Genomic DNA, 16,541 nt, shown 5'->3' on the forward strand with positions numbered 1-16,541 from the left:
AAGCGTTTCAATAACTTTTTCCTTGGTTAATTTAATTTTTTAATAAACTGATCCATTTACAGCGTTTAGTTGTTCTTTGTCAGGCATCATGTGAATGCAAATCTTGCTGAATTAACATTGACAGTGAGACAACGAGACGTCTGAGACGAATTACAGTTTTTATTATTTTAAATATTCATCATACATCAGGCTGGGGAAATGAGTTAAAAAGGCTATTCAAATATACATGTATACATTCATATCTATACTTTAATAAATACGTGTAAAGCATGCAGAAAATCTCAGCATTTGCTTGATTTGCAGAATAAGTCAAATACAAAAAACTAGCTACTAGTCTGATCAAAAGAGCCAGCGGGACGGCGTTACTCAATGACATCATCAGTGGAAAAACATGCTTGAGTTCCTCAAATCACTTGTAATGCAAAGTGGCCCATGTCACTACCGTGATCACGTGACACATCCGAGTGTAAGGTTCAGAGATAAACATCTCATTCTGATGACAGTGGTTTCTAAACCATCCACTGACCATCATTTTTATGAGAACAAATTTTGTGCAGTAGTGTAGTGCTGTCTGTTTAGTGTGAGCCGTCATCTGCGCATCCACAGCCAGCCGTTGAGCAGACAGGCAGACAGTAACAGAGAGAACAGCAGCAGCTCCGTCTGTCTGTGCTCTGCGCTCTGTCTCTCCAGCCCTGCTATCCTCCTGCTCATCTTCAGCACCTGAAATCAAAGGAACGTAATCAATGTCGTCCAAACTACACACACTCATATACTGCATTCTAGGGGTGTAACAGTACGTGTATTCGTACAGGGCTTTCGGTACGGTGCACGTGTGTACCAAATGACCTAATGCAATATTTTGTGTGCGGAACATGGGTACATTTTTGTGTTTCCAAATGAACATATTAAGTGGCGGAAGTCTCTGCGTTCAGCGCAAATCCCGCCCTGCAGCTGATTCTAAGGCCGGTGACACACTCGCTGCATGGTTTGAGCATGGCGTTTCTGCTGCACGTCAGTTGCATGATGGCTCCTTCACACTTTCTGTGTCTTTACACACCAGAATCATGCTACTGTAGGTGACATAGAGGGAGACCGCCGACAGACCAGGATCTTGTCTTCATGACAACAATATCTATACTTTATGTTGAGCATAAATATAAAACCTACTGATAAAGGACACCATCAACAGTATTGATGGCAAAATAAACCATGTTTGACAGGTGCAATATGCCAGTGTGTCACCGGCCTAAGGTTTTCAAAAGGCATCACGCGAGTGTGAACATCACTACAACTAGGGAAAAAACGATTGTAATTCAAACGCAGCTCCCGTCTGCATTTAAACAGACCTTTGCTTTTAATTCCGATCGGTCCAACGCAATAACGAAATATGAGCAGGTCTAAAAACTGAAACTGTTCATGCTGCAACTTTACACTTTGGAAAAGTATTTTATTTAGTGGAGAACTTTGCAGCAGTATTTTTATTTTATATATATTTTATTAAAAAGTAAAAAAAAAAAAAAAAAAAGTGTAAACAAATTGTTAAAAATAGTTTATAGTAATAAACAACCTGCAGTTTAATGTTTGCATTTCTTTCCCTTACTGTACCGAAAAATGAACCGAACCGTGATTTAAAACCAAGGTACGTACAGAACCGTGATTTTTGCGTACCGTTACACCCCTACTACATTCTGTTAAGAGGTTTAACCTAAGAAAATCACTGTTGACCAAAAGCTAAATGACTAGATACAGACAGAAATATCACTAGGGGTGCTCAGATCACGATCGGCCGATCGTTATGCGCATCTCGTCAGTAAAGCCGGTTCTCTAAACAGCGGTTAATTCCATCAGGTGCGTGATTTCACATAGAGCAGCACCTGATGGAATTAACCGCTGATTAGAGAACCGGCTTTACTGACGAGATGCGCATTAACGATCGGCCGATCGTGATCGGAGCACCCCTAAATATCACCTGGTCAATTAAAAGCGGTCAATATTTTAGTTCTTGAATTTTTATATTTTTTTACTTTAACTGAGCTTCCAAAAATATATATGCAACAATTAGTCAATGTAATATGTGTCAACTACAGATTTGTAGAGTACTCTATTGTACACATTGTATTCCTACAGACTACATTGTATACAGTATATTGTGTTATGTGTATACAAGCTTCTGTATGCATGACATGCAAAATTGCACAATAGAAAAATAACTAGCATGAATGAGTGCATTGTGGTCGGTGTGAAGCTCAAGCACTCACCTGTCTGCGGAGCACCATGAACTCGACAGCGGTACCTGTGTCCTCTTCAGGACTGAGCCAGAGCTCCTGCGAGGCACTGTGGGAAAAGAAATAGATGTTAAAAAAAACGTCAACATCTTACCACTGAAACGTACATAACAGCCTCCCTTTCATCACTGACTGATTTACTTCATAAAATCCCTACAGAAACAACCAAACAGGAAGTGTTTGCTTGCACTTAGATCGCCGTACAGGAGCAGTCCATTATTGTATACAGTACATGGAGATTACATGAGCCACTGTCACCTTGTCCTGCTTTGATCAGGTTGAACCTCCACAGCCTGAGAGGGATGGTTTTCTGGGTAACCAAACCTTAAAACACAAGAGAGACACCAGGAACCACAGCGGTTCACGATGAACATGAGTTCCTTAACAATTCCATTCAAAATGAGAAGAAAGGGGGAAGCTCAAAGCTCAGTTTTAGAATGCCTAAGGTGCTTGTTAGTTGCTCGGGTAAAGCAATAGCAGTAAATTCAATCAAAGCCCAATGCTCTGATGTGAATTTGCAGGCATGAAAGGTGCACCAACTCTAAGATCCTGACAGGAAGACTAGTCTGAGGCAGTCCCTTCAGAAACAGCCAAACTAAACCAAAGGTCAGAACAAACAGCTGAACATCTCAGGTTAGTTAGAGCCCACACCCGCAGGAAGAGGACAGGCAGGGCATGAAGGATGAGGATCCGTGTCACCTGGAGGAGTATTTTGTGGTGACGGTCTGGAGGAGTTTCTGAGACGCCTGCTAGCCCAGCTCCTTGGCAGCCTGCAGCATGCTCTGAGGGGACAGCAGGTTGGGTGGGATGGAGGGGAGTCCTTGGGGCTTTGGGGGGGATGGGTGTGTATGCACGACAGCTGGACGTCCAATATTGCGACTATTGCGGAAGGGGTGGGAGAGTATGGACATTATTTAAAGACTGATACTAGCTTTATCAAACAAACCTCACACGCTTCATTTAAATGGGTTTGTTTAAATAAATGTCTCATCAGATAAATGCATCTGGTAAATAAGCTTCTCATTTAGCACAGAGGGTGAGGTGAACTGACCAAGTGCAACACTCAATCTCTCCTGCCCTCTAGAGGCTGTTTAGTGCTAGAGAGACATTTATATAAAGGCTATGAAATGGATACATACTGTAGTAATTCTCTGGGGAAATAGCAGAAGAAATTTGTATCAGGGTGGCTGATAATGAAATACATTTATAAAGTTGTTTAAATCTACATTTAAAACAACATTTGCTAGTTTTTTTTACAATCATGCCACTTTTATAAGCTCATTAACTTCTTCATATTTTTTGTATATGACAGAGCATTAGAACTCTAAGAACTATAATAATATGATTCCCAGTCAGAATGGTAAACAGTGACTTACGGAGACTGGGAGTAGAGTGTTTGTCTGGAGTGTGTGGGGGTTCCAGGTGGGGTTCGACCAAAGCCCTGGTCACTGTAAGACCTTCGCAGTGGACTCTGTGTGACACATTACAAGCAATATCATCAACTGGAATAAATCCATTTATGACCCTCACTGACATTTCTATACAGATGCATCTCGATAAATTTGAATGTCATGAAAAAGTTAATTTATTTCAGTAAATCAACTCAAATAGTGAAACTCGTGTATTAAATAAATTCAATGAACACAGACTGAAGTAGTCTGTCTTTGGTTCTTTTAATTGTGATGATCACCTTTAACAAAAACCCACCAATTCACCATCTCAAGAAATAAAAATATGGTGACATGCCACTCAGCTAATCAACTCAAAACACCTGCAAAGGTTTCCTTAGCCTTCAAAATGGGCTGCATCTGAAAACTTAGGCAGGTGAGTTGGTGCCTCACTGCCGTATCAGCCAATGACTTTGCGGGCAGCGTTTTTGCACGAAGGCACCTCATGAAACTGATTTTGGACAGGCTTCGGAGGCAGAGTAATGGTTAAATGATCTACAGCAAAATATAAAGAGCTCTGGTGATAACGAAGTGGATATTTAATTACTGCAATATTAATTTCTAGCTAGAAATGACATAAAAAGTGGAAAACCTTGATCAAAAACATACAGGTGCTGGTATGTTAATTAGAATATCATCAAAAAGTTGATTTCACTAATTCCATTCAAAAAGTGAAATTTGTATATTATATTCCTTAATTACACAGACTGATATATATCAAATGTTTATTTGTTTTAATTTGCATGATTATAATTGACAACTAAGGGGAAATCCCAAATCTCAGAAAATTTGAATATTAAGACCAATACAAAGAAAGGATTTTTAGAAATCTTGGCCAACTGAAAAGTATAAACTTGAAAAGTATGAGCATGTACAGGACTCAATACTTAGTTGGGGCTCCTCTTGCCTGAATTACTGCAGTAATGCGGCTAGGGGTGCTCCGATCACGATCGGACCGATCGTTAATGCGCATTTCGTCAGTAAAGCCGGTTCTCTAATCAGCTGGTTAATTGCATCAGGTGTGTGATTTCACATAGAGCAGCTGTTACTACACGGAGCCGTTGTTAATAGAGAAGATGCACCAAAAAACGCTGAAAATGAAGTGGATTTGCGCATCTAATCTATTAACAACGGCTCTGTGTAGTAACAGCTGCTCTATGTGAAATCACGCACCTGATTGAATTAACCGTTGATTAGAAAACCGGCTTTACTGACGAGATGCGCATAACGATCGGCCGATCGTGATCGGAGCACCCCTAAATGCGGCGTGGCATGGAGTCGATCAGTCAGTGGCACTGCTCAGGTGTTATGAGAGACCAGGTTGCTCTGATAGTGGCCTTCAGATCTTCTGCATTGTTGGGTCTGGCATATCACATCTTCCTCTTCACAATACCCCATAGATTTTCTAAGGGGTTAAGGTCAGGCGAGTTTGCTGGCCAATTAAGAACACGGCTACCATGGTCCTTAAACCAAACATAACTTTGGACCACTCAGCAGCAGTCCAGTCCTTTTAGTCTTTAGATGCTTCTGACGCTGTCTGTTGTTTAAGAGTGGCTTTACACAAGGAATGCGACAGCTGAAACCCATGTCTTGCATATGTCTGTGTGTAGTGGTTCTTGAAGCACTGACTCCAGTTGCAAATTTTTGAATGGGTTTGGTTTCACAATCCTCTCCAGGGTGAGGTTATCCCTATTGCTTATACACTTTTCTACCACAACTTTTCTTTCCCTTTGCCTCTCTATTAATGTGCTTGGACACAGAGCTCTATGAACAGCCAGCCTCTTTTGCAATGACCTTTTGTGTCTTGCCCTCCTTGTGCAAGGTGTCAATGGTCGTCTTTTGGACAACTGTCAAGTCAGCAGTCTTCCCCATGATTGTGTAGCCAACAGAACTAGATTGAAAGACCATTTAAAGGCCTTTGCAGGAGTTTTGAGTTAATTAGCGGATTAGAGTGTGGCACCAGGTGTCTTCAATATTGAACCTTTTCACAATATTCTAATTTTCTGAGATACTGAATTTGGGATTTTCCTTAGTTGTCAGTTATAATCATCAAAATTAAAAGAAATAAATATTTGATATATATCAGTCTGTGTGTAATGAATGAATATAATATACAAGTTTCACTTTTTGAATGGAATAAGTCAAATAAATCAACTTTTTGATGATATTCCAATTATATGACCAGCACCTGTACATTTACACACAAACTGACCTCTGACCGCAACTTCCAGACACCATCTTTATTTTTTGGCTCAACCATCATGGAATGGATCGCACAGGATTGTGGGATATCTAAGGCAACAAAGGATACATCTATGCTGCCTTCAAAAATAGGCCAGATGGAGGCATCTCATGAGACAGGAACTGAAGCTAACATTAAATTCGGACTTTCCTTGCCCTTGATGCTTTCCTACCTTGGAATGCGTCCTCTGAAGGAAGCATTTTTCAGTTTTCAGATTCAGCCCATTGGTCTCTCAGTTTGGTTCACTAGGATACACAATCATGGGGAAGACTGCTGATCTGACAGTTGTCCAGAAGGCAATAATTCACACCCTTCACAAGGAGGGTAAGCCACAAACATTCATTGCCAAAGAAGCTGGCTGTTCACAGAGTGCTGTATCCAAGGATGTTAACAGAGAGTTAAGTGGAAGGAAAAAGTGTGGAGGAAAAAGATGCAAACCAACCAAAAGAGAACCGCAGCCTTATGAGGATTGTTAAGCAAAATCCATTCAAGAATTTGAGTGAACTTCACAAGGAATGGACTGAGGCTGGGGTAAAGATATCAAGATCCACCACACACAGACATGTCAAGGAACTTGCTGAACCACAGACAACGTCAGAGGTGTCTTAACTGGGCTAAGGAGAAGAAGAACTAGACTGTTACCCAGTGGTCCAAAGTTCTCTTTTCAGATGAGAGCAAGTTTTGTATTTCATTTGGAAACCATGGTCCTAGAATCTGGAGGAAGGATGGAGAACCCCACGTTGCTTGAAGTCCAGTGTTAAGTTTCCACAGTCTGTGATGATTTGGGATGCAATGTCATCTGCTGGAGTTGGTCCATTGTGTTTTTTTGAAAACCAAAGTCACTGAACCATTTACCAAGAAATTTTGGAGCACTTCATGCTTCCTTCTGCTGACCAGCTTTTTGAAGATGCTGATTTCATTTTCCAGCAGGATTGGGCACATGCTCACACTGTCAAAAGCACCACAACTTGGTTAAATGACCATGGTGTTGGTGTGCTTGACTGGCCAGCAGACTCACAAGACCTGAACCCCATAGAGAATACCAGTATATGGGGTATTGTCAAGAGGAAAATGAGAAACAAGAGACCAAAAAAATGCAGATGAGCTGAAGGCCACTGTCAAAGAAACCTGGGCTTCCATACCACCTCAGCAGTGCCACAAACTGATCTTCTCCATGCCACGCTGAATTGAGGCAGTAATTAAAGCAAAAAGAGCCCCTACCAAGTATTGACTACATGTACAGTAAATGAACATACTTTCCAGAAGGCCAACAATTCACTAAAAATGTTTTTTTTTTTTGGTCTTATGAAGTATTTAACTGATGGGTTTTTGTTAAATGTGAGCCAGAATTAGGTTTGAATATGCGACTACCTGAACAGGCTCTCTCATGAACCCCTCCCTGTCCCAGGACCCATGCTGCAGGTCCCACATTGATGAAGTGTGTTTAGTGAAGAGAGGGTGTGGACTCAGATCAGGAGCATCTTTTGAAAAACAAAAGATTTAAGATTTAGGACACATTTTGGAAAAATATACACTAATTGTAATTATGTTTTAGAAAGAAGTAACTTATGCTCACAAATCTATTTGACCAAAAACATAATGAAAGCAGTAGTGTTGTGAAATATTAGCACAATTTTAATATATTTGAAAATGTAATTTATTCCTGTGATGGCAAAGCTGAATCTTTAACAGCAATTACTCCAGTGTATAATGTCATTCTGATCAATATGCTGATTTGGTGGCTCTTATTATTAATAATTGTTCTTATTATCATCAATGTTGAAAAGAGTTTCTGCCTTTTAATATTTTTTGTGGAATCTGTTATACATTTATTCAGGATTTATTGACAAATAGACCATTCAATGAACAACATTTGTTTCATATAGAAATCTTTTTGTTACGTCATAAATGTCTTTAATTTCACAACGCTGTTTTGACTGTACTTTTGATCAAATAAATCAAATACAAATTCAAAGATAGTCTGAACTATGCCCAGTATGCAATCTACCTGTTAAGGCCAGTCTGTCTGGGATGTGCATGCTGTAGGCAGCAGGTAGCTCTTCATGTCTTTGGTCTGCAGGTGCGTGCGCGTGAGGCACTGGACCGACCCTCAGCCGCTCGGGCACGCGCATCCTCTGGCTGATGGCCTCAGTGAAGTAGGGGTCACGCTCGCGCATCGGAGGACCGTCACCAAAATACCCAGAAGATGCCATAACTAGCCTAAAACCAGTCAAGGGAATTAGACTGACCGCATGGCACAACACCAAAAGTTAAGCTGCGTTACGTGAGCAAAACAAACACACGGACGGAAATAGATTACAAAATAAATTCATGGTAAGTATTTTTTTTTAAGAATCACATTGTATTAGCAAATGCTCAAGACAAATGGTGCTTGCTGGTTAAAAGTGAGCCATGTATGTTCAAATAGAGGTCAGCCATCAAGATTGTTCCTTTATGACCTACAGTCTCCTAGATAGACGTCAATTCTCGACTAAGCAGTTTAACAACACACTGCTGAACAGAAACCTGTTGATAACAGCTCGCGGGGCTACATTTGTCAACTCGACGTTAACTTTACATGGTGTCCACGGCTTGGACTAAGCGGTTTAGTTTCGTTTGTTCACTCAGACTTATGAATGTCTATTAGCGATATAATAGCTAACAGTAAACATAGCTGTTTAAGCGTTATGGCTTAATAAAAACACTTCTTTAAACTTCCAACAAGCTGTCCAACCCACCTTAATGCAGTTCACGTCGGGTCCTGACGTACGTGACGTCATATGAATGCGAGTGGGCGGCGCATACGTTTTGTCTCACTGCTGAAAAAAAAAATTAATCTTAGAGCTATTTCGACTTTTTTAAATAACAAGCATTACATTTTTTATTCTAAATATGGCAATTTACTTAATATGTCATGTTCCTGTGACAGCTTTATAAAAAATATAATAATAATAATAATAAAAATCTGCTTAGCAAATTCATGTTCTTTGTAAAAAAAAAAATAAAAAATAAAAAAAAATCTATAAAAAAAAATCAGACATAGCCTATATATATACAGCGTTTTCCCATTTTTAATAGATTATTATCCAAGAACATCATTGTTTTCACAAAAAGTAAATTGGCACTTGGAACATTTAATAAAAGTGTGATCTCAGGGAAAGAAAAACACTTCTCAAGTATCATACATGTGCAATGTTGTTTTATCTCCCTTAATTTAACAAATGCATATGTTTTGGATATATACCGTGGCCATAAATACACATTTTTGAGCAAAATGTAAACATGTAGTGTTTTTCTAACAGGGTTATTAAACATAAAAAAATATATATATTTCAGCTTGTTAACTTAATGCACTAAAATTTATTAAACTAAACCCTATACAGAATGTACTATAAATCTATGCAAACATATAAAAAAAAATAATAAATGACAAAAACTACATTATTTAAAATGGAAAATAAAAATCGAAAACTAATTAAAAATATGAACACAAACTATAATAGTACCTCAGGGAAACGAAAATAAGTTATCTAATCACAACTCTTTAGGCAAATATAATATGTACTGCAAATAAAAATTTAATGAAATGATGTTTGTGACAGAACAGGAACAACTTAATTTTTCAAAGCATATCAATCTCATTGGAAGCTCTGTTAAGATCCATGTGAGACCAGTCTTTAAAGAAAAGCTATTTGTTATGGAAGACTCTAAAGACTTCTGGCTGTTTTTAAAGTCAGTGGTCTATTAAACACAATTAAAGCCTAATTAAAAGTACTAAAGAGCAATAAATGATCATTGTCTCTGGGTGGGATACATACTTCATTGATAGTTCACGCTTTTAACAAGTCTGTGGCAAAACACAAAGCACTCAGCATGAATTAAACTGAGCTCTCAGAGCTGTGTTGATTCTTTTTTTTAAATATGAAGAAATATTTCTAAAACAAAATAAAAAATAAATCTGGATTCATGCATCAGTTTACTATTTACTCAACTGACTTTCATGTGCAACTGATTATATGCAATGTATATTCACACTAAATGGATATTTGAGTATATTATATCCATTTGGTATAGAAATTGCCATGATACCTAAAATGAAGGAAATCTGATACAAGACAAACAAATGTACAATTCTGTCATAATTATGAATTTCAATACCAGTGCTTATGTTCATAAAATGTGTTTACATTTAAATGCAAAATTGTTGTAACTAGCACAAACAGATTTAAGATAATTAAGAGCCACAGTGGAAACAAATACGGTATATATAAATACAAAACAATATACAAAAATAAAATACATATCATTATTGATGAGAAAAATCATGCAATTTGGCTTGAAGAACAACAATGATGTATCATGTTTTGGTTTAGGATATAACATTTAGCATATAAACCAAAGCCTGTGGCTTCTGTGGCACATTCTTACTAGCACAAACCCTAGACAGGAACATGAGCGCTGGCAACAGGCATAGATACGAACACGTACACACATATTCTCCCACACATTTCTTCACGCGTACAGATCTCTCTTGCTACCTCTGACATGATGTTGTTACAATAGAAACCTGTTGCTTTATGCGGCATTGTGACGTTCAGCCATAACTTACAACTCACTGAAGCTACCAGCAGTCCAGCTCATCTCGTAACGCTCATCATCTGCTATAGTGAGTTGTCTATGCTATTCTCTTATCAGTCTTTCAACAGCAACCAAGCCTGAAACTGATCTGCGGTCCGTGCCAGCCGTTATCAATGCCGTCCACTGAGCTGGGGCATTGTGGGACTGATTGTTGCGGCTGGAGAAAGAGGCCCAAGAGACTTGAGCCAAGCCCCAAATCAAGTTAGTCGTTTGCAATTCCTCCATTTTCAATGAGCAGAAGCAAGGTCAAAACGCACTTCCCCAGTACATCTTTCAAATACTGTATTTGTATATTTATTCAGTCGGTTTGATCTACTGTTTGGATAAAAGCGTTTGGTCATGTTAAAGTTCTAAACCTTTTTGTATTAGCATTTTACAATACAGTGATTTCAGCACAATTATATTAAGGCTTCATTAGTTTTAGTGCTTTGCTCATCAACCCACTGATGCCTTGCAATGTCACTTTTACATTTATATTGGATTGATACAGCAATATTCCCATCACAACACAAAAGTCTGGTCATATTCGCAAAATGTTGTGGTCAAACCGGCTAATTTGAGCAAACATTGTGGAATCTGCCTAAGGCAATCTTATGCCGTCAGCGCAAATAACTGTATTTTGCAAGCAAAAATTCAGCGAACGTTGGTAAATGTTACCATGCCTTAAGTCAAATATCCCAGTCACTCAGAAGTTGGCAGTGTGAGAGATTGAGATTATTTACACATTTACTACAATGGCAGCAGTTCATTGGCTTAAACCTGAGCTGGAAAATGTGATTCAGCCGCGTTTAATAGATGGGCAGTTTGGTTGACTAGATAGAGCACAAGGAGTATACACAGAGAGATAGTGATGAGGAGGGAAACAAGGTGAGAACAAGCAGCATTATAGTACAGTATAGCACCTAGTAATGTCAAAAGCAACAGAAAGCTCTGTACAAATTCACACAGTTTTTACACTGTTATTAAAAAGAGTAATAAAACACATTGTAAACAGTCTAAGAACAACGGTGAGAACAACAAAACAAAAACATCGAGGGCCTGGAATGTTGTATTATCCAATGATTGGGCCCAAAACACAGTTGTGTGTGTGTGTGTGTGTGCATTTGTGTCTTGAGAGAGAGTGATTGTGTGAGCACAGCATTTGAGGTAAAATCTCACAATAACCGTAAAATAATGAGCAACCGAGCAGACGATTTGATTGACTATTCTTACGTGTTTCTAAGGCCTAGCTCCACACGAAACAAACGCATTACATTCTATGTAAATTTCTGTGAATGTGTCTGTAAACAATCGAATTGTGTGCATACCTGTGAGTGCATTTTCTTCAATTTTACAGATATGTGCTTTGGATTTGTTCTGTTCCCATCAGTGTTAATTAATTCTAAGGACGTTGGCATGGATCAGAGATACTGGTATTAGTATACGTGGTGTAAGGGAATTGTGAAATCATGACTTTATGAATGCAAGAAAGGACAGCATGCACACACTATGAATATTCAGTGTGTCTGCACATTTCTACCATACACCAGTTGGATTTGTCACAATCCTGATTCCTAGCAGGCTCTGAAGCTTGAAGCCTGATGCGATTACAATGCAGCGCACAACTTGGCAACTCTTGTGAGGGATGTATCTCTTCTTCACTTACTTCTACACATTTTTGTTCTGAAGGGCAGCCACTGCAGCCGAAGAAGGAGAGAAATAGTGAGAAGGCTGCATGAGTGTGAAGGCAGGAGGCCCCTCTCCGACTTGAAAAACAACCACGTTTATTAGTGCAGTCCACGATCTACGACAAAAGAAGACCGTACACGTTCATAGCCTGCACACTCTGTTCAGAGTGAGAGCCACATTAAGATCAGTGCTTGGGAACCAGTGCATCCTTAACGTTTGGTTACCGCTATATGAATCCTCTTTTATGAAAGATCTCACTTTTCTAGCACTATCTCCTCATATTTGGGTGGAGGATCACTGTAAGGGGCTGTAGTCTCATCGCTGCTGCTCTCTAAGTGGCCGGTAACTTCCTCATAGGAAGGCGGTGGGGTCGCTCCGGAGAGGTGGGAAGCCACGGACAAAGATGAATCTTGTACATAGAGGGAGCGATTGTTCTGAGAGTGGCTGGAGTGATGATGTCCGTCTTGTGGTGCGACCGAAACCCTGCCCCTCTCGCCACTGCTGACCCCCATGCCTGGCCTGTCATTGGCGTTAGAGTTCTCTGAATGTGAGGGAGGGTCCCGGTGCACCAGGATGCGCGGGAGGCTGCGGGCATTTCGGTTAGCCAGATAGCGATTCTGGGTGTAGGCCGGACGCCGGCGCGTGGCCTTCTGCAGTTGACAGCGCCAGATGAGGAAGAGGGCGATGATGATGAGGAGAGCCACGCCCAGGAGAGGCACTACCATGTACACAGTGTCCGGGCGCTCCAAGCGGGAATCAGCATTGCTGTTCACTGTGTAAATGCTGCGGTTTTTCCAGAACTCCATCTATGAATGAAGTGATAAATGATATAAGCCACTTGCACACATGAAACTCTTTAATAGCCATGGCCTTCTGTGTTTCATACTAGCATTCACACACCACCACCAGAACACCATTCCATAGTTTTGGCATCTTTTGCACCAATGTTTTTTTTTTTTTTTTTATATTCTGTTGTTAAATCTTATTAAAATAATGTCAAAATAATGCTGTCTGATGGCTTCAACAAAAGCATCGATTAACAAACTTGAAAATCACAATCTGTCTCTCTTTAAAGGTTTTTAAGGTATTGGTGAAAAACAGTTTCCCTATAGAGGAAATGGGTTTTAAAATTGGAGTATTAGAGAAACTGCACTCTATTCTGGTCTTTAATAATGAAAAAAAAAGTTAGTATATACTTGTTTAGCAGGGAGACAGCAGTGTCAATAAAAATGTGATGTATGAAAAAAAAAAAGATATCACTAAAGCTGTAATTTAGTCAAATGATGAACAACAATATTGTTGTGTATATTTAGGATAAATTAGGTTAATTAGGTAAATTAGGCTAGTCATTAGGCCACTTTATAATTTTTTTTTTTTTTTTTTTTTAAATGTAAAATGTGATATGCATTACTTTTTATTTCCATCACAGAATGCCATTAAACACAACATGTGATTTACGATGTGATGGGAATGGAGCTGAGATAAAAAATATCCAAAAATAAGTTTTAATAGAGTTTATTTTCTAAAAGTCTACAGGGCCAGAAGTGCCAAAAGTAACACCTAATAGAAACACCCACTTATGAATTGTAGATCTGTTTGTCATGTTTCCCTGTAGGTAAAGCGTGTGGAGTAATTGCTTTGGTTCCTAAGAACTTTGCGACTGGCTCAAATTCTGTGACAGCAGATTTCTTACATAAATGCATCCAAGCCTGGCAAGTGTTTGTTCACACATATTTGTTCACTCTAATACTGCACTGTTTCAGCAAATTGCTGAAACTGATTTGCTGGTACTTTGACAACCTCTCTAAAAGGAACAATCTGTATGTGTAAAGCACTAGACTTGCATTAAAGGGGTCATGACATGAGAAATCAAATTTGCCTTGATCTTTTGGAAAATAAAAGACCTTTGTACCTATTGGCTGCCCACTGCACCGGGTGTGTGTTCACTACGGTGTGTGTTCACTATTGTGTGTGTGCACTTGGATGGGTTAAATGCAGGGCACAAATTCCAAGTATGGGTGTCCATACTTGGCCACACGTCACGTCCTTTCCTTTTTCTTTTCCTTGTCATAATACACCTGCAGTAGCGATGGGGCATTGATACTGCTTCCTATGCAATGACGTTAGCTAATCATAACAGTGGCTGTTTACTGAGATGCCTTAAAGGACACGCCCCTTAAAAACAGGTTGTTTCAGAGAGAGGTTCAGAATGAGGCTTGAAAATAATTATTTTTCCACATATTTATGTTCGTTGTGCAAAAAACGTCTTTAACGTTGTAAGTAAACCTCAAGGAACATATTAGAATAATAAAAAAATCCATGTCACAACCCCTTTAGTATCCGCAAACAAAAAAACAAACAAACACAAGAAATAGAATCTGTTTACATCTTTGGCCGATGAAGACAGGATTTACCGTTCGCTCCTTATTTTCAAACACTTCATTGGCCTCCTCAAAGCTGCAGCTCTCCTCGGCACACTCCCTCTCAATGTTACCCTGCCGAAACTCCTCCAGGAAGCCATTGGCCCGTGGAGAACGTTTGAGGAGAGAGTTTGCATCCCTGCCATCTAGGAACGCTGAGAGATCGGAAGACATCTGTGTGTTTTATTGGGGGCAAAGGTGTTTCTCTGTTTGTTCCTGTGAGTACTATAAGTATGTTTGCCCATCATAAACTCCCATAAAATTGGCAATTACTTATATAATTATATTTAGATTTTTTTTCTTTTCTGATAATCATTTTCCATCCATTTATCGCTCTGCATTTTATTAAAGTCAAGATTAAAAAAAAAAATGAAGCATTTTGACAGAAAAAGTTACGTACAAGGCCTATAACGTACATTTAGAAAATAGATAGGGTCAATGTTCATTTCATGCAGAATATAAAATCTATTTCCTAAATTAATAGGGCTATTTCAATGCAGCACATCTCAAGAAGGGCTCAAAGAGCTTTGACACATAATTTATAGCTTCAAGGTTTTATGTCATTTAACAAGGCTGTCAACAACTACTGCACTATTTTAAGATCAGACAGAAATATGAACGGATCCCTAGACAAACGTCAACATTTTAAGATGAAGTTGTTGAAAACTGGTCCTTACCTGGTGCCATACTACCACAAGAGAACTCAATCTGAAGTATTTTGACCTGGGGAGAAGAAAAAAGATGAATTTAAAGGGTTGGAAAAAAGTTTTCTTATGAGCACACTTGTTGCTATTCATCAGATTCATCATCAAATGACAGACAAAACAATTGGGAGAATCAAATATGAACTCCAGGACATTTGCATACTAAACATTCTGGAAAATATTCTAATTGGCATATTCTAAAATGTGTCATATATATATATAAAAGACTGCTATCACGAAGCTAATTTTTTTGCTATATAAATCTATATAATCTCGTTGATGGGAGGAGGGGCGGGTGGAGGAGGTTCCCATAGTAACGGAGAGGGTAGACAGAGAGATGCACGAGCTAAATTTATATCACTCGTGTTCGAGCTCACTCCTTAACGAAATAATTTCATTCGCGAGTTACTATCACTGTGTCGCACACGAAAAATGCCACCCAATGCGATTTCACGTTTACTAATGTCTAGAAACCGCATCGAATTAAAAATGACGGAGAAAAAAAAATAAGACATCCAAAGCATACTTGAAATTCTAGATTCAAAACAGATTTTCTTCTAAGTGCAATGTTTTTAGAAAATATTGACAAAACAATTTAATGTAGTTACATTTCCTACGGCCATTCTTACAAGCAAATAGCTTTCTTAAAAGAGAATAAAATATTAATAAGAGACTCATATTCAGCTGACAGTAAGTTAGTCCTTAGAGGGGCTCTCAGTGTGATTAAAGATGTATATTAAAAACGAAGCGAATTTTTTTTTTTTTTTTTGTTGCCATGGAACTAAACACAACAATGTACTCATTTGTAATTTAGAGGAATATGCAAAATAATAATAAAGCCTACCTTCCAGGCTGTTACAATTGCTAGCCCATTCCATCTCTGTTTCCAGCTAGGGAGCACCCACATGCGTCACGGAAGCCGTTTGTTTGATTTGCGGATGGACCAATAGGGATCACGGCTTCCCCATGATTGTCCAATGAAATTCTACTATTGATTTCGTACACGCAAAATCATACTTCATCGGGAATGGGGAATAATAAACTGGGTAGTGTAGTCTGTCAGTGCACACGTATACGCTTCTCCGACACAGTTTCTAGAAACCCTTGCATGTTTATGCCCAGACATTAATGATTTA

The 16,541-nt window shown here is 38.9% G+C and overlaps 2 protein-coding genes and 1 long non-coding RNA gene across 5 annotated transcripts; 1 reads left to right on the top strand and 2 right to left on the bottom strand.

Moving 5' to 3' along the window:
• Positions 1-141: 141 nt before the first annotated feature.
• Positions 142-8,693, bottom strand: LOC127985767 (mitochondrial fission factor homolog B). 3 transcript variants are annotated; one of them, XM_052587907.1, is made up of 7 exons: positions 8,335-8,485; positions 7,984-8,195; positions 7,347-7,456; positions 3,662-3,756; positions 2,544-2,609; positions 2,259-2,334; positions 142-720 (listed from the first exon to the last, which is right to left on the bottom strand). In XM_052587907.1, coding segments are annotated over exons 1-7 (693 nt in total). In that variant the 5' UTR covers positions 8,337-8,485; the 3' UTR covers positions 142-588. The 3 variants fall into 3 exon arrangements, with proteins under 3 accessions (XP_052443867.1, XP_052443869.1, XP_052443868.1); XM_052587909.1 differs by lacking the exons at positions 2,544-2,609; positions 8,335-8,485 and adding an exon at positions 8,502-8,693; XM_052587908.1 differs by lacking the exon at positions 2,544-2,609 and having other exon boundaries at positions 8,335-8,481.
• LOC127985768 (uncharacterized) lies at positions 8,175-12,091 on the top strand. The gene is made up of 3 exons (XR_008160687.1): positions 8,175-8,309; positions 10,671-10,814; positions 11,950-12,091. It is a non-coding gene; the product is annotated as an uncharacterized LOC127985768 (long non-coding RNA).
• On the bottom strand, positions 9,025-16,312 carry LOC127985765 (transmembrane gamma-carboxyglutamic acid protein 3-like). The gene is made up of 4 exons (XM_052587906.1): positions 16,250-16,312; positions 15,379-15,424; positions 14,696-14,856; positions 9,025-13,087 (listed from the first exon to the last, which is right to left on the bottom strand). The coding sequence occupies exons 1-4, from the start codon at positions 16,310-16,312 to the stop codon at positions 12,536-12,538; spliced, it is 822 nt and encodes a 273-aa protein (XP_052443866.1). The 3' UTR covers positions 9,025-12,535.
• Positions 16,313-16,541: the final 229 nt, after the last annotated feature.

The sequence above is a fragment of the Carassius gibelio genome, chromosome B21 (assembly GCF_023724105.1).
Source record: "Carassius gibelio isolate Cgi1373 ecotype wild population from Czech Republic chromosome B21, carGib1.2-hapl.c, whole genome shotgun sequence".
Classification (NCBI taxonomy): domain Eukaryota; kingdom Metazoa; phylum Chordata; class Actinopteri; order Cypriniformes; family Cyprinidae; genus Carassius; species Carassius gibelio.

Coding starts and splice junctions, on each gene's coding strand:
- LOC127985765 (XM_052587906.1), bottom strand. CDS start 16,312: ATGTGGGTGCTCCCTAGCTGGAAACAGAGATGGAATGGGCTAGCAATT. Junction 15,425..16,249: donor CAATTGTAACAGCCTGGAAG/GTAGGCTTTATT, acceptor TCTTCTCCCCAG/GTCAAAATACTTCAGATTGA. Junction 14,857..15,378: donor TTGTGGTAGTATGGCACCAG/GTAAGGACCAGT, acceptor CCGATCTCTCAG/CGTTCCTAGATGGCAGGGAT.
- LOC127985767 (XM_052587907.1), bottom strand. Junction 2,610..3,661: donor ACACTCTACTCCCAGTCTCC/GTAAGTCACTGT, acceptor TTGTGTTTTAAG/GTTTGGTTACCCAGAAAACC. Junction 721..2,258: donor TCATGGTGCTCCGCAGACAG/GTGAGTGCTTGA, acceptor CTTTGATTTCAG/GTGCTGAAGATGAGCAGGAG.